This window comes from Orcinus orca, chromosome 11 (genome assembly GCF_937001465.1).
Source record: "Orcinus orca chromosome 11, mOrcOrc1.1, whole genome shotgun sequence".
NCBI lineage: Eukaryota > Metazoa > Chordata > Mammalia > Artiodactyla > Delphinidae > Orcinus > Orcinus orca.
Genome location: NC_064569.1, coordinates 61253295 through 61276992, shown reverse-complemented (window position 1 = coordinate 61276992; position 23698 = coordinate 61253295). Strand labels below are relative to the sequence as shown.

Below are 23698 nucleotides of genomic sequence, written 5' to 3'. Positions count from 1 at the left end.
CTAGGTTGACGTAACATGCGTTAATATAAGATATTTGTTTTTCTCTTTCTGACTTACTTCACTCTGTATGACAGTCTCTAGATCCATCCACGTCTCAACAAATGACCCAATTTCGTTCCTTTTTATGGCTGAGTAATATTCCATTGTATAAATGTACCACATCTTCTTTATCCATTCGTCTGTTGATGGGCATTTAGGTTGCTTCCATGTGCTGGCTATTGTAAATAGTGCTGCAATGAACATTGGGGTGCATATGTCTTTTTGAATTATGGTTTTCTCTGGGTATATGCCCAGTAGTGGGATTGCTGGGTCATGTGGTAGTTCTATTTTTAGTTTTTTCAGGAACCTCCATACTGTTTTCCATAGTGGCTGTATCAATTTACATTCCCACCAACAGTGCAACAGGGTTCCCTTTTCTCCACACCCTCTCCAGCATTTGTTGTTTGTAGATTCTCTGATGATGCCCATTCTAACTGGTGTGAGGTGATACCTCATTGTAGTTTTGATTTGCATTTCTCTAACAATTAGTGATGTTGAGCAGCTTTTCACGTGCTTCTTGGCCATCTGTGTGTCTTCTTTGGAGAAATGTCTATTTAGGTTTTCTGGCCATTTTTGGATTGGGTTGTTTGTTTTTTTGATATTGAGCTGCATGAGCTTTTTGTATATTTTGGAGATTAATCCTTTGTCTGTTGATTCGTTTGCAAATACTTTCTCCCATTCTGAGGGTTGCCTTTTCGTCTTGTTTATGGTTTCCTTTGCTGTGCAAAAGCTTTGAAGTTTCATTAGGTCCCATTTGTTTATTTTTATTTCCATTACTCTAGGAGGTGGATCAAAAAAGATCTTGCTGTGATTTATGTCAAAGAATATTCTTCCTATGTTTTCCTCTAAGAGTTTTATAGTGTCCACTCTTATATTTAGGTCTCTAATCCATTTTGAGTTTATTTTTGTGTATGGTGTTAGGGAGTGTTCTAATTCCATTCTTTCACATGTAGCTGTCCAGTTTTCCCAGTACCACTTCTTGAAGAGACTGTCTTTTCTCCATTGTATATCCTTGCCTCCTTTATCATAGATTAGTTGACCATAGGTGTGTGGGTTTATCTCTGGGCTTTCTATCTTGTTCCATTGATCTATGTTTCTGTTTTTGTGCCAGTACCATATTGTCTTGATTACTGTAGCTTTGTAGTATAGTCTGAAGTCAGGGAGTCTGATTCCTCCAGCTCTGTTTTTTTCCCTCAAGACTGCTTCGGCTAATTGGGGTCTTTTGTGTCTCCATACAAATTTTAAGACTTTTTGTTCTAGTTCCGTAAAAAATGCTGTTGGTAATTTGATAAGGATTGCATTGAACCTGTAGATTGCTTTGGGTAATATAGTCATTTTCACAATATTGATTCTTCCAATCCAAGAACATGGTATATCTCTCCATCTGTTGGTATCATCTTTAATTTCTTTCATCAGTGTCTTATAGTTTTCTGCATACAGGTCTTTTGTCTCCCTAGGTAGGTTTATTCCTAGGTATTTTATTCTTTTTGTGGCAAAGGTAAATGGGAGTGTTTCCTTAATTTCTCTTTCAGATTTTTCATCATTAATGTATAGGAATGCAAGAGACTTCTGTGCACTAATTTTGTATCCTGCAGCTTTACCAGATTCATTGATTAGCTCTAGTAGTTTTCTGGTGGCATCTTTAGGATTCTCTATGTATAGTATCATGTCATCTGCAGTGACAGTTTTACTTCTTTTCCAATTTGGATTCCTTTTATTTCTTTTTCTTCTCTAATTGCCATAGCTAGGACTTCCAAAGCTATGTTGAATAATAATAGTGGTGAGAGTGGACATCCTTGTCTTGTTCCTGAGCTTTCTCCTTTTTCATTTCTCATTTTATTGATTTGAGTCCTCTCCCTCTTCTTCTTGATGAGTCTGGCTAATGGGATATCAATTTTGTTTATCTTCTCAAAGAACCAGCTTTTAGGTTTATTGATCTTTGCTATTGTTTTCTTTGTTTCTATTTCATTTATTTCTGCTCTGATCTTTATGATTTCTTTCCTTCTGCTAACTTTGGGTTTTGTTTGTTCTTCTTTCTCTAGTTCCTTTAGGTATAATGTTAGATTGTTTATTTGAGATTTTTCTTGTTTCTTGAGGTAGGCTTGTATAGCTATAAACTTCCCTCTTAGAACTGCTTTTGCTGCATCCCATAGGTTTTGGATCATCGTGTTTTCATTGTCATTTGTCTCTAGGTATTTTTTGATTTCCTCTTCGATTTCTTCAGTGATCTCTTGGTTATTTAGCAACGTATTGTTTAGCCTCCATGTGTTTGTGTTTTTTGTGGTTTTTTCCCTGTAATTGGTTTCTAATCTCATAGCATTGTGGTCAGAAAAGATGCTTGATATGATTTCAATTTTCTTAAATTTACTGAGGCTTGATTAGTGACCCAAGATGTGATCTATCCTGGAGAATGTTCCATGCGCACTTGAGAAGAAAGTGTAATCTGCTGTTTCGGATGGAATGTCCTATAAATGTCAATTAAATCTATCTGGTCTATTGTGTCATTTAAAGCATGTGTTTCCTTATTTGTTTTCATTTTGGATGATTTGTCCATTGTGTAAGTGAGGTGTTAAAGTCCCACACTCTTATTGTGTTGATTTCCTCTTTTATAGCTGTTAGCAGTTGCCTTATGTATTGAGGTGCTCCTATGTTGGCTGCATATATATTTGTAATTGTTATATCTTCTTCTTGGATTGATGCCTTGATCAGTATGTAGTGTCCTTTCTTGTCTCTTGTAACATTCTTTATTTTAAATTCTATTTTATCTGATATGAGTATTGCTACTCCAGCTTTCTTTTGATTTCCATTTGCCTGGAATATCTTTTTCCATACCCTCATTTTCAGTCTTTATGTGTCCCTAGATCTGAAATGGGTCTCTTGTAGACAGAATATATATGGGTTTGTTTTTGTATCCATTCAGCAAGCCTGTGTCTTTTGGTTGGAGCATTTAATCCATTCACGTTTAAGGTAATTATCAATATGTATGTTCCTGTGACCATTTTCTTAATTGTTTTGGGTTTGTTTGTGTAGGTCCTTTTCTTCTCTTGTGTTTCCCACTTAAAGTTCCTTTAGCATTTGTTGTAGAGCTGGTTTGGTAGTGCTGAATTCTCTTAGCTTTTGCTTGTCTGTAAAGCTTTTGATTTCTCCATCGAATCTGAATGAGATCCTTGCTGGGTAGAGTAATCTTGGTTATAGGTTCTTCCCTTTCATCACTTTAAGTATATTATGTATATCATGATATACATAAGTACATCACTCCCTTCTGGCTTGTAGAGTTTCTGCTGGGAAATCAGCTGTTAACTCTATGGGAGTTCCCTTGTATGTTGTTTGTCATTTTTCCTTTTCTGCTTTCAATAATTTTTCTTTGTCTTTAATTTTTGCCAATTTGATTACTGTGTGTCTCGGCATGTTTCTCCTTGGGTTTATCCTGTATGGGACTCGCTGCGCTTCCTGGACTTGGGTGGCTCTTTCCTTTCCCATGTTAGGGAAGTTTTCGACTCTAATCTCTTCAGATATTTTCTCTGGTTCTTTCTCTCTCTCTTCTCCTTGTGGGACTCATATAATGCGAATGTTGTTGTGTTTAATGTTTTCCCAGAGGTCTCTTAGGCTGTCTTCATTTCTTTTCATTCTTTTTTCTTTATTCTGTTCCACAGCAGTGAATTCCACCATTCTGTCTTCCAGGTCACTTATCCGTTCTTCTGCCTCAGTTATTCTTCTATTGATTCCTTCTAGTGTATTTTACATTTCAGTTATTGTATTGTTCATCGCTGTTTGTTTGTTCTTTAATTCTTCTAGGTCTTTGTTAAACATTTCTTGCATCTTCTCGATCTTTGCCTCCATTCTTTTTCCGAGGTCCTGGATCATCTTCACTATCATTATTCTGAATTCTTTTTCTGGAAGGTTGCCCATCTCCACTTCATTTAGTTGTTTTCCTGGGGTTTTATCTTGTTCCTTCATCTGGTACATAGCCCTCTGCCTTTTCATCTTGTCTTTCTGTGAATGTGGTTTTTGTTCCACAGGCTGCAGGATTGTAGTTCCTCTTGCTTCTGCTGTCTGCCCTCTGGTGGATGAGGCTATCTAAGAGGCTTGTGCAAGTTCCCTGATGGGAGGGACTGGTGGTGGGTAGAGCTGACTGTTGCTCTGGTGGGCAGAGCTCAGTAAAACTTTAATCTGCTTGAGTGGTGATGGATGGGGCTGGGTTCCCTCACTGTTGGTTGTTTGGCCTGAGGCAACCCAAGACTGGAGCCTACCTGGGCTCTTTGGTGGGGCTAATGGCAGACTCTGGGAGTGCTCACGCCAAGGAGTACTTCCCAGAACTTCTGCTGCCAGTTTCCTTGTCCGCACAGTGGGCCAAAGCCCCCACCCCCACCTCTGCAGGACACCCTGCAACACTAACAGATAGGTCTGGTTCAGTCTCCCCTGGGGTCACTGCTCCTTCCCCTGGGTCCTCATGCGCACACTACTTTGTGTGTGCCCTCTAGAGTGGAGTCTCTGTTTCCCCCAGTCCTGTCGAAGTCCTGCAGTCAAATCCCACTAGACTTCAAAGTCTGATTCTGTAGGAATTCCTCCTCCCGCTGTGGACTTCTGTGGTATAAGTGTTCTCCAGTCTGTGAGTCACCCACCCAGCAGTTATGGGATTTGATTTTACTGTGATTGCACCCCTCCTACCGTCTCACTGTGGCTTCTCCTTTGTCTTTGGATGTGGGATATCTTTTTTGATGAGTTTAGCGTCTTCCTGTCGATGATTGTCCAGCAGCTAGTTGAGATTCTGGTGTTCTCACAAGAGGGAGTGAGAGCACGTCCTTCTACTCCCCCATCTTGGTTCAGGGCCTGTTAACAGAATTTTAGAACCGGACGTTAATTTGCAATAATGTCTGAACATACAGGTAGGAATATGTTGAGCTGAAGTTTTGGAGATAGGCTAGGTCTGAAGAAGAAACTTGGAAGTTGTCTGAATAAAGGTAGCAAATGAGCCTTCATTAAGAATGGAATCTGCAGGAAGAGAGCAGGTAGAGAGAAAACAACAAATAGTTGAGGATTGGTTGTTGGTTAAGGTCACTCACTTATTGAATTGGAGGACCAAGTGGAGGTAGGCAATTAGGAGAAAGGAAGCCAGAGCAGTGGCGTATTTTATAAACTAAAGGAGGAGAGAGGACTTGCGTGGAAAGTAGGAGAGGGCTTGCATGGTGGAAGGGCTGGTATAATTAAATATATGCAAGGAGGATAAGAACTGTGAAAAAGCCCCAGAACATGTCCGAGAAGACTTCATGGGTTGGCAGATTGATTGTAATTTCCTGAAGCCTCGGGATTTTTTTTTTAAGGATTTAGTTTCCAGTGTACAGATACTGGTAAGCATACTATTGCTTTTTTTTTTTTTGCTACTTTTTAAAAGATTAATGCACCACTTAATTCATTTGATAAACTGTGCATGCTCTCCAGATTCAGATTCAGGTATACGAAATTAAATCACTCCTGAGAAAATTTGTCTTTTTTTTTAGATCTTGCCATTTGCAGAAGTTGCTGAAGTTAAAGAGACAGAGAGTAATATATGGTATTATTTTCAAAATGTTAACATTTTTGTATTTTTTTTAGGATTTCAAGTTAGATTCTTAAAATATATTTTCCACTATGTTTAATAATAGATGATTATGACATTATAAAACATAGCTAACATAGATCGAAAAGATCACTTTGAAAATTGCGTTTTCATTTTTCCAATATGTAAATAGATTTAATCTTTTTTGACTATAAAAATAATGCATACCAATGTGGCATTTTTAAACAATAAAGAAAAATATAATAAATAAAATTCTACCTTCTAGAGGTAACCACTGTTTTTATTTTTGTGGCATATATGTGTTCATATGTGTATATCTTACACATGAAATTTCATAAAAATGGAGTCATATCATACAAACTTCTTTATAACCTACTTTAAAAAAATTTTATTTTACTGAAGTATAGTTGATTTACAATGTTGTGTTAATTTCTGCTGTATAGCAAAGTGATTCAGTATAACACTTTTAAAAGCCAATATATAATGAATGTTTTTCAGTCCCTGAAAAAAAAACCAAACTATAATGACTACATAGTATTTTATTATGTGAATGTATTATTATTTATTTAATTCCTTGTTTTAAGTAGATTAGTGTAAATGATGTGATAAATATCCTTGAACACATCTTTTAGTATACATTCCTAGTGGTGGAATTGCTGTATCAAAAATGTAACTGCCTGGCAGATCAGATCATATTCTCTAACAGCGATAAACTCTAGTCCCAGAAAAATATTCCCTTAAAATCTCTCCTGTAAAACTCAGGGATAAAATGTGCACAGTGTGTTTTGCAAACGATTGCAGGAATATGAAAAAATTTATTTAAGTGTAGAGTGATGACTCCTGTTTAAAGAACAAACAGATCTCAGCTGCGTTGTATATCCCTCATTGAAGTTTCTTACTCTAAAAGCCAAAGATAACACTAAGTAGAACATTCTTTTTTTTTTTAATTTTCTGTTTTTTAAAAAATTTATTCTCCTTTTTTTTTTTTTTTTTAAATTTTTGGCTGCACTGGGTCTGTGCTGCTGTGTGCTGGCTTCCTCTAGTTGCAGCGTGCGGGGGCTACTCTTCGTGTTGGTGTGCGGGCTTCAAACTGCGGTGGCTTCTCTTGTTGTGGAGCATGGGCTCTAGGTGCGTGAGCTTCAGTAGTTGTGGCATACGGGCTTAGTTGCTCCATAGCATGTGGAATCTTCCTGGACCAGGGCTCGAACCCCTGTTCCCTGCATTGGCAGGTGGATTCTTAACCATTGCACCACCAGGGAAGTCCAAGCACTCTTCAGATGTTTTATATAATTCTTCTTCAGTATTGTGGCTTCCGAGAGCCCACTGAAGTAGGATTGCTTCTCTGAGTACAACTTGATCAACTGTATTGGGGGAAGAGGTGCCGTCTGCTTGGAATTTTATTTTTAAGCTCTACTCATATCAGTGCTTGATAAGCTATTTGTACTTTCTCTTAAGCTCAACAAGTAAGTCAAATCAATAAAACAGGGAGGTGCCGTGCTAAAGACAATGAAATCAAGCTATAGACCTCATGGTATTGTTTCTGTATTATATATATACGGTGGCCATCTGTCCTGGATTGCTCAGGACTGAGGGGTTTCTCAGGTTGAAGGGTGTGATTATGAACTTCTACCTCTTCCTTTACATTGCTTAAAGATCACAAGTTTTATGCTAATTATAGATGGCATGGCAAATATTTAGAAGTACATTAAAGTAAAATCACATTTTTTATATTATGCTTTTTTCCTGATATTTGTAGACTAAAATCAGTAAAGATTTAGATAATGGCTATATTTCATGCTTTTATTTAAAGTACTGGTAGTATGCTATTGAATACTAAGTAGAAAAATTCTAGGCATGTTACTATTATTATTTTTCAGCTCATGCTTTCTGCCAAAGTAGAGAATTTATTTATGTGATAAAAAATTTGAGATGACTGTGGACATTGTTCAAGGGATAATTGTAAACATGATAAGTTGCTCAGAGAGAGAAAATGTTTCTGTCATATCTATTTTTTTTTTTTTTTTGGTGGTACGCAGGCCTCTCGCTGTTGTGGCCTCTCTCGCCGCGGAGCACAGGCTCCGGACGCGCAGGCTCAGCGGCCATGGCTCACGGGCCCAGCCGCTCCGCGGCATGTGGGATTCTCCCGGACCGGGGCACGAACCCGTGTCCCCTGCATCGGCAGGCAGACTCTGAACAACTGCACCACCAGGGAAGCCCTGTCATATCTTAAATGCTCTTTTTCTGAACAAACTGAGGAGAAAGTTCCTGGATTCCTTGAAATTCTAGCAGTATTTTGTTCTCTAACAAAAGCCAAGAAGAGTGGCTAGCTTTTTATTTTTTTTAATATCTTAAAAGGTACTTGTATAGAGCATTTCTACATCAATACTTCCACATCGTCTTTATTCATGGGTTATACAATATCGAACTGCACAAATTAGGCCCAATCCTAAAAGCAGTAAGAATAAGAAGTGTAGTGTACAGTTCAGCAGTGTGTAGAAGACTTCAGTGATGTCAGTTACTTGGTAAAATTAATATGTAATCTTCAATTACTTATATATTGTTTCCCAGTTAGCATCACTTGCAAATAATTCTGGGAGGATGATTTCACTTGCATCTCAACTTAATGCCTTTTTATCCACATCCTTCTGGGAAAGGTTTCTGAAGTGAAGCTTATTTTTCATTGTGTTTCTGCTTCTATTTGTAGTGTTTCAGCTTTAATTCTTAGTTCTGTTGTTCCATTATAATGTATGTTTTCTGGAGGCTGTTCTTTTATCCTGTGGCATTTTTCAATCTCCTGTGATGAAGCCATTCAGATCATATACCCTAACTATCACACATACCATAATTTATACTATTTTCTTACCAACCTAAACCTTTCCCTGTACAGGTCTGTGTGTCTAGCTGCCTACTTGACATTTTGACTTAGATGTCTGACAGGCATTTCAAACTTAACCTATTCCAAACTGAGCTACAGTTGGCCCTCCATATCCGAGGGTTCTGCATCCAAAGATTTAGCCAACTGCAGATGGAAAATATTTTGGGGAAAAAAATTCCAGAAGATTCCAAAATGCAAAACTTGGATTTACCACATGCTATAAGCTATTTACATAGCATTTTCATTGTATTTACAACTATTTACATAGCATTTACTTTGAATTAGATATTATAAGTAATCTAGAGATGACATAAAGTATATAGGAGCATATACATGGGTTATATACAGATACTACAGCATTTTATATAAGGGACTTGAGCATCCGCAGATTTTGGTATTGTGGTGGGGTGGGGTGGAGGTGGGAGGTGTCTTGGAAGCAGCTCTCTCTGGATACCAAGGGATGATTGTACCTATATTTCTCCCTGTAAACTAGCTTGTCTCACTGTCTTTTCCATCTCAGATTATGGCAGTTCATCCTTCCAGGTGCTCAGACTCCAACACTTGACATCATTTTGATTCCTTTTTTTCTTTTACCTCATGCTTGGCCTGTTTGGAAATCCTGTTGACCTTACCTTCAAAATATAATTAGAACTTAACTACTTCTCATCACTGTCACTGCTCCCATCTTCATCCAAGTCTCCTTCATCTCTCCCCTAGATTATTGCAGTAACCTCTGAACTGATAATACCCTTGTCCCTCTGGTCTATTCTCAACATAGCAGCCAGAGCAGTCCTGTTAAAACATAATCATGTATGTTACTCCTTTTCTCAGAACCATCCCTATTTAATCCAGAATAAAACAGAAGCCTTGACTAGGTCCTATAAAGTCCTACAGCTGTTTACTTCTTTGACTTCATCTGCTACTCTCCTGCTTGCCTTGTTTCCAGCCCTCTGGCCTTTTCACTATTCTCCAAACACTCCAGTCTTGCTATCCAAGTACTCTGCTCTGTACTTGATCCTCCCTCTCCCTGGAGTACTCTTCCCCTTTAAGTCCTTATGGTTAAGTTTCCTCATTTTGTTCAGTCAGCTTGGTAGTGAAGCCTTCTTAGGCCACCCTATCTAAAACTTTAACTCCATCTTCCCTAACATTTTATGTCTTCATTTTCTGCTTATTTTTCCTTAGTATTTATACTATATAATATACATCAAAATTTTACTTGTTTATTATGTTATTGTTTATCTTCCCTACTAGAACATAACTACCACAAGGACAGGAGTTTTGTCTGTTGTGTTCACTGCTATATTTCTCAGTGCTTAAAATGATACCTGTCTATATAGTAGGTACTCAGTGAATATTTGGATGGATGGATGGATGATAGATTAATGATAAGAATAGACAGTGTTTACTTTGATTATTCTCCAGTGCCTCAGCCTGAGAAAAATATTGGATTAATACAATACATTCAGATTTATATGACACCAGTATGCCTGAGGATATAATGTTGAAAGCATAATTTGAAATAAATGTTCAGAAGCTGTTGTATATGCTAGGGATTATTTTCTGGGAGTAAATATATAAGGAGTACAGCTGCACAGAAGATGACATAGTGCTTTTAATCAACAAAATCTGAGAATTATACAGAACTGTACAATGAAAGTGAACTTGATCTTTTTTCCTAAGTAGAAGACCAGCTCAAAAGCTTCAAATGTGACTGGCCCTTGTGAAATTAAATACTCTTAACTATGTAAATATGGTTAGAATCATTCTTTCCTTTAGGAAGTTATAGGTAAATCTAGGGAAACTGGTAATTATTCATATCAGTACAGGAAGATTTTTCCAAAAGATGTCTATGAAGGATTTGTAAAGTTTGCCATAGTTGTCTCTGTCAGGTTCTGAACTTCCTTCAGTTTTCCAATATTGTATTAGTTATTTATTGATATATAACAAATCATCCCAAAATTAAATGGTAGAAAACAAGCATTTATTACCTTACAATTTCAGTGAGTCAGGAATTTAAGAGCAGCTTTGCTAGGTGTCTCTAGCTCAGAATCTTTCATATGGTTGCAATCAAGCTACTGGAGAGTGGGAGCTGCTGCTGAGGGGGTCAGGGGAGGCGGGAGAGCCATTTCCAGGGTCACTTAGGGTTTGTGGACAGACCTCAGTTCCTTTGCCTCATGGGCCTTTCTACAGGGTTGCCTCATGATGCAGCAGCTGGCTTTCCCCAGGATCATCTATCTAGGAGAGAGCAAGAGACCACAAACAAGGTTGAAGTCATAGTCTTGTTACAGTCTAATTTTGGAAATGACATCCTTTCACCTCTGCCATTTTCTGTTCATTAGAAGTGATTCAGCAAGTCCAGTATATGCTCAAAGAGAGGCGATTATACACCAAAAAGTGGGGATCACTGGGGCCATTTTAGAGGTTGCCTGCCACAAATACTTTAATCTCTTCCCACATGCTTGCTAGCTGTAATGGATTTGAGCACAATTATTTCGTTGTCACTAAAGCTGTATTTCTTTTTAGTTTATCTGTGAACTCAGTTTATAGAAGAATGAATTTAAATGGACACCTATAGAAAAAATGAATAGAGCAAATGCCTTTAAAGGCATTAGAACATAATTTTAAGCATTGTGAAATAACCATCACTTTAGGGAAGTAACAGGGCCAAGATTTTTTTTTTTCCCTAGGAGACAGCAGAAGCCCTAAAGCAAACAACTGCTACTTTTTTTTCTTTTTTTGGTCAAAACCAATTAAGATTCCCCATTCCCTTTAAATAAGACCAAACAGTAATGTCATTAGTGGTGGGAACTTTTTGTTTGTTTGTTTATCCACTTCTGATACGTTTCCATGTTTGGTATTTGAAATGAAGGAGAGAGCTAAGGACTCTGTTCCTGCCAAGGAAGACCAAAACACTTGTCTATACGTGACATTTAGTGTAATGCTGTTTATTAAAATAGTTACTAGACAAAGATCAGCAGTCTTTTTCCTGTTTCTTTTAGTTGATTGCAAGTTAATCATTTAAGAATTGGATCTTCTGACTTCCTAGAGACTAGTAGCTCTAGATTATATGCTTGATATTAGTGGGTCCTAAGAAAGTTTTGTCTAACTTAGTAAAATTTATTGTTCTTCTAATCAATACTCTTTGTTTTTTTGCCATTTGAGAAAAAAATTTGTTCCACTTTGTTGATGTCTCTGTAAAAGCTCTTTACACATGCTTGGCATAATATAAGCACTCAGTAAACTCCTTTCTTTATGTAGAAGAAGCATCCTGAATTTCTATGTAGTGTTAAGTGCTTTCATGGCATGCAGAACTAATATTTAATAGTGCATGGGTGTTATATATTTTTAAGCCACTTGAATTTAAATGAATAACTTTCTGGCTGTCCTTTACATTTCTAAATAATTTTTTATCACTCCTAACCCATATCTTGAATTATAGTTGAAAGTAATTTTTCACTTGAGTAATTTTCAAAACAAAATACTTGGGTGATTTCATTTTTCTCTTTCCCCCTTCATTTTCCAAAATTAAAACAAACATAACACCTAAGCCAAGGTCTTTTTATGTGTGGAAAAGAAAATTCCTTGCGAATTATGATTATTAGAATTGATATGCATGTGCTTTCTACTTATAAACTAATGCTATTTTCCTTGTCCTTTTGTTTCACTGCTGCTTCAATCCTGATACATTTTGCTTCTTCCTGATTTGGATTGTATTTGTTTGCTGCTCAATTACCCTGCATTAAAAGCTTCTTGGTGATAGCAAAGATGTCCTTGGGCCATCAAGTAAGTAGCTAAAGTTTGAATGGCATGTTTGGAGACATGATAATATTTTGATGTGTACTTAGAAAAGGCATGTGGTATTCCATTTTGGTTATTAAGTCTTCTGCTTTTCTTTCCAGGCATTGAAATATAAAGTAAAGAATATGAATGATCATTCAGTACCCATCTGTTGTCAGTGTCCATCTGAGATTGATAGTGTTTGTATATTTACATCCTGATTATCTGAATATGGATTATTTATTTAGCCAGTTATCTACTTCATAATTTATAAATTGATAATTCCTAAATTATGAATTAATACTTCTTTATAGTATCCTTTCTACAATCATCACAAAGCATAGATCAGAGTACTCTGAGGCTGGATATAGTACAACAAATTCACTGCCATATGGAAGTGAGAAATAGTGTCTTATTTTGTCAGAATTTTTACATAATAGATAATTTGGTTATGAAAAGTTTTTATGTATACTTTGGTGATTTCATAAGTGACCTGTTTTATCTAGGGATTTAGAAGATACACCCTTTAAATTTATGTCCAAAAAATTTTTTCTTGACCAGACACTGTGCTAGCTTCAGGGGATACACGATGAATAAAACATGTGCCATGCCCTTAAGATCATTATATACTAGTAGGGGAGTTAGACCCATGAATACATAATTTCAAAGCTTTGTGACATATTAAAAGTCATAGAATTACTGAGGTGAATGAAACTTCAGAGATCATTTAATAAAGCATTAATTTTGTAGATGAAGAGCCTGAAGCTAAGAACTTATATATCGAAGGAGTTAGAATTGGTTGCTAGTTCAATATGTCATCTTCTGGTTTTCAGAAATCAGAATGAAACTATCATTTTACTGAATTCAAGTCTAACCAAATAATTAAGATGTTACTGCATCATAAATCAGACAAAGATTTTAACTTTATTCAAGACCAATGTGGAAATTTTATCAATTTAGGATGTTTTAGTATTTATTCCTAAGTAATTGACTGTAGTAAGTCAGTTCACCACTTCGGGGCTCATTTTTGTTATTTGCTAAAGAAGGGGACTGAGCAAGATAATGGCAAAGTTTCTTCTAGTTGTAAAATACTTTGGTCTAGATTAGTTGCTGTTTTCTCTAATAATGGTTATAGTATATTTGTGATTTTGTTTTCTAAAAAGAGAGGTAATTTAAAGTGATATGCTAAAATTCCTTTTTTATTCTAACTGCAACAATTCATAGTATTTTAAATATATTGTTTATTATACATCTCGCATTATTAGAATAGTGAAATTTAAAAGTAGAAAAAGTATACAAATCCCAAAACATTTTTATGCTTTCTTGTTCAGGCTTACTTGTGATACCTGGTAGATATTTTCAATGCATTTTTCAGTTACTTTAATTACCTCATATATTTAGATGTTGGCTCAGGTGAACTGATTGGCACTGCTGAACTTTACAAATAGAATTGCATTTTTAGAAATTTATTGTGGTTATGTATTTTAAGCATATGTAAATTAAAATATACAACATATAGTAGAGAAGAGTTTATATTGTACTCTGCCAACTGTTTAAAGACCGAGGCTGTATAATTATTTACTGCAGACCATATATCTGTTTGAGTGAAACGTAATTTCACATAGTACTTCATTAGGATCTGTACAATTGAATTAAAAAACTATGAAGATCATATTCAAATTACTTATGTATTTGAGAAAAGGTTTATCCTCTGTAAGGGGATATTTAGGATTTTCATAGAGATTTGTATGACTTTAAACAATTACTTTACTTCTTAGTCTTCACTTAGATTAAAAGCAAACACCAGACTTTGAGGCTTGTAATATTCTTCAGATTTTGTATTGATGAGTTGAATTCAGAAAGAACGGTAGTTATAGAATCATATTCTCTTAGAAGTTACAGTATGTTAATTATATTACTATTATTCCAGTGTGATTAGTTTTTACCATATTTAAAAGTAATATGACTAGCAAAGTAGGTGGCTTTGCTTTACTTTGACTACAAAGTAGAACCAGGAGAGGGCACTATAATGCTAATATCTTTAGAAGGTTAGGCAGTTGATCGAATTACCAGAAACTGTTTTGGAATCCTGCAGTGATTCATTGGTCAAATATCGATCCAAGCATTTAGTAAGTATTTATTGTCAGTTTTATGCCAAAGGATACAAATGAAAATAAAGTCACTGCCCTTCTTGAGTTTATATGTGAATAGTCTACTACTGTGCAAGTGATATAGGACATCAAAATGATTTTTATATTATGCACATTTTCTGTATTATAGTTAATGTTTGTGAATGGGGTGAAAGAAAACAAATTTAAAAATGCTTTCTGTTTTTTTTAAGGAAATATACTCTGTGTATTGCTATTTCTATAAGCCCTCTCATTTCAAGGTTATCAAAATCATAAACAGTAATACCTCAATCAATAAGGAGTTAGAAAGGGGTGAATAGAACTAAGTTTACACTTTTCCTTTTTTATATAGTGAAGTTATTCAAGACTTAGATATGTATGTCTTTCTTATGGAATACTAAAGCATACTTTAATTCTTTTAGCTGTTCTTATAATGTATTTAAATTAGCCTTAAATGTACTAATACTATAAAAGAATATATGAAGCATATGTAAATTATAAAGCATAATCATACAGTGAGTACATATTGAACCTACCATTCAACTAAAGAATTTGAATCCTACAAATGCCTCATATCTATCTATGTGCTTCTTCTCTTTCTCCTCTCCCTGTGCCTACCCCCACCAGGGGTGATGACTAATTTGTATTTTTTTGTTTATTATTCTTTGCTTTTTCAAAAATAGATTTTTGGGGTTATTTTTAGGTTACATATGTATCACTAAGATTTGCTAGGTTTTTAATTTTATAGGAATGGTATCATGCTATATGTCATCTTCTCTGACTTGTTTTTTGTAGTTAACATTGGATTTCCAAGATTCAGCCATGTTACTGGGTATAGATAAAGACCATCTGTTTTTAGTGCTATATACTATTCCATTATATGCCTATACCACAATATATTAATCCATATTGTTTTCAATTGATGAATATTTAAGTTGTTTTGATTTTTGCTATTATGAACAGCGTTGCTATGAACGAATCTTATTTTTGTCTCTTGGTACACACATAGAAGAGTATTTCTAGGTATAAAGCTAGGAGTGGAATTTTTGGACCCATAGGATATGTGAAATTCAATTTTATAAGCTCTAAATGGTTTTTCAAAGTGCTTATATCAGTTTATATTCTGCCAGCAATGCTTAAGATGGCTCACTGATCCCATCCTTAACCAGTATTTGGCATTATCAGACTTACTAATTTTTTTCAGTTTTACTGAGTGTAAAATATTTATTTCATTGTGATCTTGATTTGTTTTTTCCTGACTGCTAAAGAGGATGAAAATCTTTTTGTACATTTATTGGCCATTTGCATTTCTTCTTGCATGAACTAACTGTTCCTGTTTTCCCACCATTTTTCTCTTTTTTTAATTAAAAATTTTTTAAATTGAGGTATAATTGACATACAACATTGTAGTAGTTTCAAGTGTGCAACATAATGATTCCATATTTGTATATATTTTGAAGTGATAACCACAGTAAATCCACTTAACATCCATCACCATACATTGTTACAGAATTTTTTTTCTTGTGAAAAAAAATTTCTTCTTCTTTAAGATTTATTTACTCTTGTGATAACTTATAATGGAGAAGAATCTGAAAAAGAATATAGATAGGTAGATATCTATATACATATAGATATATAATTGAATCACTTTGCTATACACCTGAAACATAGTAAGTCAACTGTACTTCAATTTTAAAAAAGATTTACTCTCTTAGCAAATTTCAGATATGCAATACAGTATTATTAACTCTAGTTGCCATGCTGTACATTACATCCACATGACTTATTTATTTTATAACTGGAAGTTTGTACCTTTTGACCCATTTTGCACAAGCACAACGCCATCCCCCTCTCTGGCAAACCGCCAATTTGTTATCTATATCTGTGAGTTCAGTTTTTGTTGTTGTTCTTGGTTATTTGTTTAGCTGCCACATATAAAGGAGATCATATGGTATTTGTCTTTCTCTGACTTATCTCACTTAGCATAATGCTCTGAAGGTCCATCCATGTTGTCACAAATGAAAAGATTTCATTCTTCCATTGATGGACACTTAGGTTGTTTCTGTATCTTGGCTATTGTAAATAATGCTCCAGTGAACATGGAATGCGTATATCTTTTCAAATTAGGGTTTTCATTTTCTTTGGATAAATACCCAGAAGTGGAATTGCTGGATCATGTGGTAGTTCTATATAGGTTTACTTTTTGAGGAACCTACATACTGTTTTCCATAATGGCTGTACCAATTTACATTCCCACCAACAGTGCACAAGGGTTCCCTTTTCTCCACATCCTCATCAATACTTGTTATTTCTTGTCTTTTTGATAATAGCAATTCTAACAGGTGTGCGATGATACCTCATTGTGGTTTTGATTTGCATTTCCCTGATGATTAGTGATGTTGAGCATCTTTTCATGTACCTTTTGGCTATTGAGCTATATGAGTTCTTTATATATTTTGGATATTAACCCCTTATCAGATATATGATTTGCAAGCATTTTATTCCATTCATTGTATTGATGGTTTCCTTTGCTGTGCAGAAGCTTTTTAATTTGATGTAGTTTCACTTGTTTATTTTTGCTTTTATTGCCTTTACTTTTGCTGTCAAATCTAAAAAATCATTGCCAAGACTGATGTCAGGAAGCTCACTTCCAGGGACTTCCCTGTTGGTGCAGTGGCTAAGAATCCACCTGCCAATGAAGGGGACATGGGTTCAAGCCCTGGTCCGGGAGGATCCCACATGCTGTGGACAACTAAGCCCGTGCGCCACAACTAATGAGCCTATGCTCTCGAGCCCGCGAGCCACAACTACTGAGCCTGCGTGCTGCAACTACTGAAGGCCATGCACCTAGAGCCTGTGCTCTGCAACAAGAGAAGCCACTGCAATGAGAAACCCGCACACCGCAATGTGAAGCCCATGCACTGCAGTGAAGAGCAGCCCCCGCTCGCCGCAACTAGAGAAAGCCTGCGCGCAGCAATGAAGGCCCAACACAGCCAAAATTAAATAAATAAATTTAAAAAAAAAAAAGAAAAAAAAGAAGATCACTTCCAGTTTTCTTCTGGGAGTTTTATAGTTTCAGGTCTTAAATTTGAGTCTTTAATCCATTTTGAGTTAATTATTTTGTCAGAAAATAAGTGGTCCAGTTTCATCCTTTTGCATGTGTCTGTCTAGTTTTCCCAACACCATTTATTAAAGAGACTGGCCTTTTCCCCATTGTATATTCTTGGCTTCTTTGTCATAAATTAATTGACCATATATGTGTAGGTTTATTTCTGGGCTCTCTATTCTGTGCCATTGATCTATGTATCCCTTTTTATGCCAATACGACAGTGTTTTGATTACTGTAGCTTTGTAATATAATTTGAGATCAGGGAGTGTGATGCCTCCAGCTTTGTTCTTTCTCAAGATGGCTTTGGCTGCTCGGGGTCTTGTGTGGTTCCACACGAATTCCATTGGAATTTTGAGAGGGATTGCATTGTCTGTAGATTGCTTTGGGTAGTATGGACATTTTAATACTATCCCTCCAATCCATAGCATGGTATATCTCTCCATTTGTGTGTGTCTTCTTCAATTTCTTTCCTCAGTGTTTTACAGTCTTCAGTGTACTGGTCTTTCAACTCCTTGGTTAAGTTTATTCTCAGGCATTCTTTTTGATGCATCCTCCCATTTTTCTTTTGCATTTTTGGTCTTTTTCTAATTGATTTATACGAGTTTTTTTTTAAACATATTCTGGATACCAACTCTTTGTTAATTATATGTGTTGCAAATATCTTCTCTTGTTTTTTTTGATTTCTTTATATCTTTTGATTAGATTAATTCTTAATTTTTTTTCTTTCTTTTTTGGTTAGTGCTTTGTTGTGTCTTTTTTTTAATTTTTGAATTTTATTTTTTTTATATACAGCAGGTTCTTATTAGTCATCAATTTTATACACATCAGTGTATACATGTCAATTCCAATAGCCCAATTCATCACACCCCCACCCCCACCCCCCTGCCGCTTTCCCCCCTTGGTGTCCATATGTTTGTTCTCTACATCTGTGTCTCAATTTCTGCCCTGCAAACCGGTTCATCTGTACCATTTTTCTCGGTTCCACATATATGTGTTAATATAAGATACTTGTTTTTCTCTTTCTGACTTACTTCACTCTGTATGACAGTCTCTAGATCCATCCACATCTCAACAAATGACCCAATTTTGTTCCTTTTTTATGGCTGAGTAATATTCCATTGTATATATGTACCACATATTCTTTATCCATTCGTCTGTCAATGGGCATTTAGGTTGCTTCCATGACCAGGCTATAGTAAATAGTGCTGCAATGAACATTGGGGTGCATGTGTCTTTTTGAATTATGCTTTTCTCTGCGTATATGCCCAGTAGTGGGATTGCAGGATCATGTGGTAATTCTATTTTTAGTTTTTTAAGGAACCTCCATACTGTTCTCCATAGTGGCTGTATCAGTGTACATTCCCACCAACAGTGCAAGAGGGTTCCCTTTTCTCCACACCCTCTCCAGCATTTGTTGTTTGTAGATTTTCTGATGAAGCCCATTCTAACTGGTGTGAGGTGATAACCTCATTGTAGTTTTGATTTGCATTTCTCTAATAATCAGTGATGTTGAACAGCTTTTCATGTGCTTTTTGGCCATCTGTATGTCTTCTTCGGAGAAGTGTCTATTTAGGTCTTCTGGCCATTTTTGGATTGGATTGTTTGTTTTTTTAATATTGAGCTGCATGAGCTGTTTATATATTTTGGAGATTAATCCTTTGTCCGTTGATTTGTTTGCAAATATTTTCTCCCATTCTGAGGGTTGCCTTTTCGTCTTGTTTATGGTTTCCTTTGCTGTGCAAAAGCTTTGAAGTTTCATTAGGTCCCATTTGTTTATTTTTGTTTTTATTTCCATTACTCTAGGAGGTGGATCAAAAAAGATCTTGCTGTGATTTATGTCAAAGAGTAGTATTCCTATGTTTTCCTCTAAGAGTTTTACATTGTCTGGTCTTACATTTAGTTCTCTAATCCATTTTGAGTTTATTTTTGTGTATGGTGTTAGAGAGTGTTCTAATTTCATTCTTTTACATGTAGCTGTCCAGTTTTCCCAGCACCACTTTTTGAAGAAACTGTCTTTTCTCCATTGTATATCCTTGCCTCCTGTGTCATAGATTGGTTGACCATAGGTACGTGGGTTTTAAAGGATTCCTCTTTAAAGGAATCATTTCCTACCCCAAATTTATAAAGATATTCTCTTAAATTTTCTTTAAAAAGCTTTCAAGTTTTGCTTTTTGCATTTATGTTTTTAATTTCATAAAAAATATTCTTTGTGTGTTGTATGAGAGTGGAACCTATTTTTCCAGCATGGATGACCAATTTTCCTAGTATCAATATTATTAATTGCATAGTCTTTCCTACCTCTGGCATATATATACGCTCCACATATGCATGGGTTTGTCTCTGAGAGCTCTCTGTTAAGGTCTTTAGATCAATTTGTCTCTCTCTATATCAGTACCATACATTTTAAATTTCAGTAATAATTTTTAGGTATTAAATGGATATTGGATTTAGTAACTGAATAAGCCACCATATACTTTATGATAATGAAGTTTCATAAAAATATAAAATTTGTTGATTTGATTCCTTCAAAAAAATTCTTTTGAACACCTTCAGTATGCCAGAATCACACTGGGACTTGAGGATTTATGGAAAAATAAGGCAGACAAAACTCCCTTCTCATGGAAGTTATGGTCTCATGTAGAAGGCAGATAATAGACAAATAAATGATATAATTTCAGATGCTGATAAGAGCTACAGTTAAAATCAGGTAGGGTAAAGTGATAGAATATAATTGTGGTAGAATGGGCACTAACCAAAACAAAAAAAAACAACACCAGAATTGATAAATTATATTAAAATTAGGAACTGACTTATCAAAAAGCACAATGAGGGGCTTTTCTAAAGAGATGACATTTGAACACAGACAACAAATGATGAGAGTGGTCAATAATATGAAGATGTGGGGTAGAAGTATTCCAGGTAGAAGGGAAAAAAGATATAAGGGCTGCGACTGGGGCAAGATGGCATGTTTGAGGAATACCAAGAAGGCCATTATGGCTGGAGCCAAGTGAATAAAGAGGAAAATAGTAGATAATGAGGTTGGAAAGATAAGCAGGGGCCAGACTGTTGAATCTTTAGGCCATGGAATTTATTGCAAATATAATGGAAAGCCATTGTGGATATTTCTCCTTAATACAAATCTGATCTATGGTTTACAAAGATTACTCAGGCTTTTGTATAGAAAATGAACTCTACACAAGGCAGGGAGCAAGATGCTAAGTCCGGAGACCAAGTAGAAATCTGCTGCTGTGATATTGGTGGTAATGCTGGCTTGGAACAGGGTGGTAGTTGTGGAAGTGAGGAGAAGTAGGAGGATTCCAGATAAATTTTGAAGATAGAGTATAAAGATCTCACAGATGAATTGGATATGAAATGTGAAAGAAAGAAAAAATATCAAAGAATACATCTAAGGTTTTTGGCCTGAGAAAGTGGGGGAAGGAAATAGTGATTCCACTAAGAGATGGGAGAGAGGCAGGTTTGGAGGATAAGGAAAGGCAAGAATGGTTCTGGATAAATTTGAGATGTCTGTAAAATAATAGAGGTGATTATAAGGCAGGTAGTTGGATATGTGAGTTTTTGAATTTAGGAGGAGATAAAAATTTAGTAGTCATCAGTATAAGGATTTTTTTTTATGGACTTGATGGGAAAATAAATTTATATCTTTACTTGGATGATAAGTGACAGTATTTTTGAGTTTTTACTTTAAAATTTAAGGAGCTAAAATATAATTTTGATAACTTTAGCACAATTTGAAAACATGTTAAAACAATTAGATTTAAAAGATATGGTGATTAAAAATGTAAATATTAAGTTCTCATTAAGTTTAAAATTACATCTAGACTGAAGACAGAATCATCCTCTCTCAAGATAAACTAAAGTTTTCATAGACTGAAAAGCAGTTATATAAAATGAAAGGTTGGAGATCCTGGGGTACTGTGGGTTTGCTCACGATTTGCCCTACTCCTTCAATGAGTATTTTTCTCTTTTCTACCCTCTCTGGAACTGGACATTGCTCTCCTCTATTAGTAGCTTTGTCAAATGGGTGAATAGCAGCCTTAAACACTAGATGGATTGTTGGGACAGCAAGCTTTTGAGACCAGACTTTGAACCAAATGGTTCTGAGTTAGAATCTTACGTCTATTACTTAGTCTTAGGCAAGACAATCTCTGAACCTAAAGTTTCCCCATCTCTAAAACAAGAATCACACCTACTTTCCATGAAAATTAGAAATTAGAGTAGAAATTCTAGTGAATATAAAATACCATTTTATACTGCTATTAATTTGTATTTTTTCTCATTACTAATGAGGTTGACTATCTTTTCATACGTTTACTGACCATTTGTATTTCTTCTGTGAAATGACATTGTCTTTTGCTTACTGCTCTATTGGCAAATATATAGAGTTAATAACACAATGAAAGGTTGACAGTAAACCTTGGAGTACTTTCATTATCAGAATATGTACTTTCATTTTTATGAGGTCTATAATTTGTATAATTTGACTCATACCTATAAATTCCTCTTGAATTGATAACAAACTAAAAATAAAACAATTATGTTAATTTTTTATTAAAGTATTGAGTTGGTAAAATGAATATAACCACTGAGGCCATTTCAGTCGTAGTTCTATTCCATGTTATTAACTATGCCGTTATGTAAATCTATGAATTAAGTACTAATTCTTTTTCCCTTCTTTCCTTGAGCTGTGGTAGCAAACAGTGACGATACTCAACACCTGACACCAGGAAAGATGAGTCAGCGCCAAGGGAAAGAAGCTTTTCCAACGCCAACCAAAGATTTGTATCAGCCATGTTTTAGTCCAGCCAGTCCTCATAGCCAGGGTAAGGAGTTGTACTTTAATGTTTTTTGTTGTTTCTGATGGTGTGGTGTGTGTGTGTGTGTGTGTGCATGTGCGTGTGTGTGTGTGTGTGTGTGTGTTTAGGGAGAAAATGACATTTGGGGGTCTATCATGACTTTTCTTTTGGGCTGTTTGGTTTTATAAAGGTTGATGTTTGTTTTGCTTGTTCATAATACTCTTGAAATGAGTGCATTTTCCTTTGGAGTCCTTTAATTCCCCTTATATTCTACAACATATTTGGTTACTTGTATCATTCTTCTCATTCAGTGATTCTCAAACTTTTTGGTCCAGGACTCCTTTGTACTGTCAAAGATTACTGAAGCCCCCAAAGAACTTCCGTTTATTTGGGTTAGGTAACCTCCTGATACTTAACTGTATTGTAAATTAAAACTAAAACCTTAAAAAAATGTTCAGTGTTTTTTTAATTGAAGTATAGTTGATGTACGTACAATATTATGCACATTACAGGTGTACAATATAGTGATTCACAATTTTTAAAGGTTATACTCCATTTATATTTATTATAAAATATTGGCTACATTCCCTGTGTCATATAATAAATCCTGTAGCTTATTTTATATGTAATAGTTTGTTTAAAATGTTTACTCTTAATTCATTTAAAATTAAATAATAAACGTATCACAGATTAATATGATTAAAATATTTTTATGAAAAATAACTGTCTCCCTCTCCCCCACCAAAAAGAAAGTTGAGTGAGAATGAGAAGAGTAGTATTCTTTTCCCTCAGGGTCCCTCAACCTTGGACCTGTTGTCATTTGGGGCTGGATAATTCTTTGTTGAGGGGAGGTATCCTGTGCATTGTAGGATATTTAGCAGCATCCTTGGCCACTATGCACTAGATGCCAATAGCATTTTTCCTGATTGTGACAACTAGAAACAGCTCTAGATCTTGACAAATGTCCCTTGCAGGACAAAATTGTCTCTGGCTGAGAACTACTGTTTTACAGTTTTTGCAAATCTCTTTAATTTTTATGTCTAGCTTTATCAAGGACATTTGTAAGTGAAACCGGCCTTCTTTTACTGCAAGTGCATAGCAGTGAAGAAATCAGTGACTACTACTGCAGTCTGGTGCCTCTGCTTTGATATGTGCTGAAGTGCCAATGGTCTTACCCAGCATTGCTTTTGCACTATCAGTGAAAATGTCAACACAGTGAAAAGTATTATGAAACTAGTTTTGACGTTGCAGACCCTTTAAAAGAGTCTTGGGGACTTCCAGGAATTATGGAATTCCTAATTCATAATTGATACCTTTTGTATATTCGCTTCTGCTTCTTAGCTAAAGTTTATTTGATCAAATGCTTTGAACTCTCCGGTGGTACTACTAGTAACTGTG

The 23698-nt window shown here is 35.5% G+C and overlaps 1 protein-coding gene across 5 annotated transcripts in view; it reads left to right on the top strand.

Moving 5' to 3' along the window:
• The window catches only part of OSBPL8 (oxysterol binding protein like 8), a 194054-nt gene that overhangs the window by 77543 nt on the left and 92813 nt on the right, over window positions 1–23698 (top strand). For 2 of the 5 annotated variants that reach the window (XM_004271572.4, XM_012533690.3), the window contains 2 exons: window positions 12218–12254; window positions 22190–22327. In XM_004271572.4, coding sequence (XP_004271620.1) covers window positions 12218–12254; window positions 22190–22327 — 175 coding nt within the window. The remainder of the gene's footprint in view (window positions 1–12217; window positions 12255–22189; window positions 22328–23698) is intronic. The other 3 variants (XM_049694982.1, XM_012533688.3, XM_033431316.2) reach the window with 2 other exon arrangements.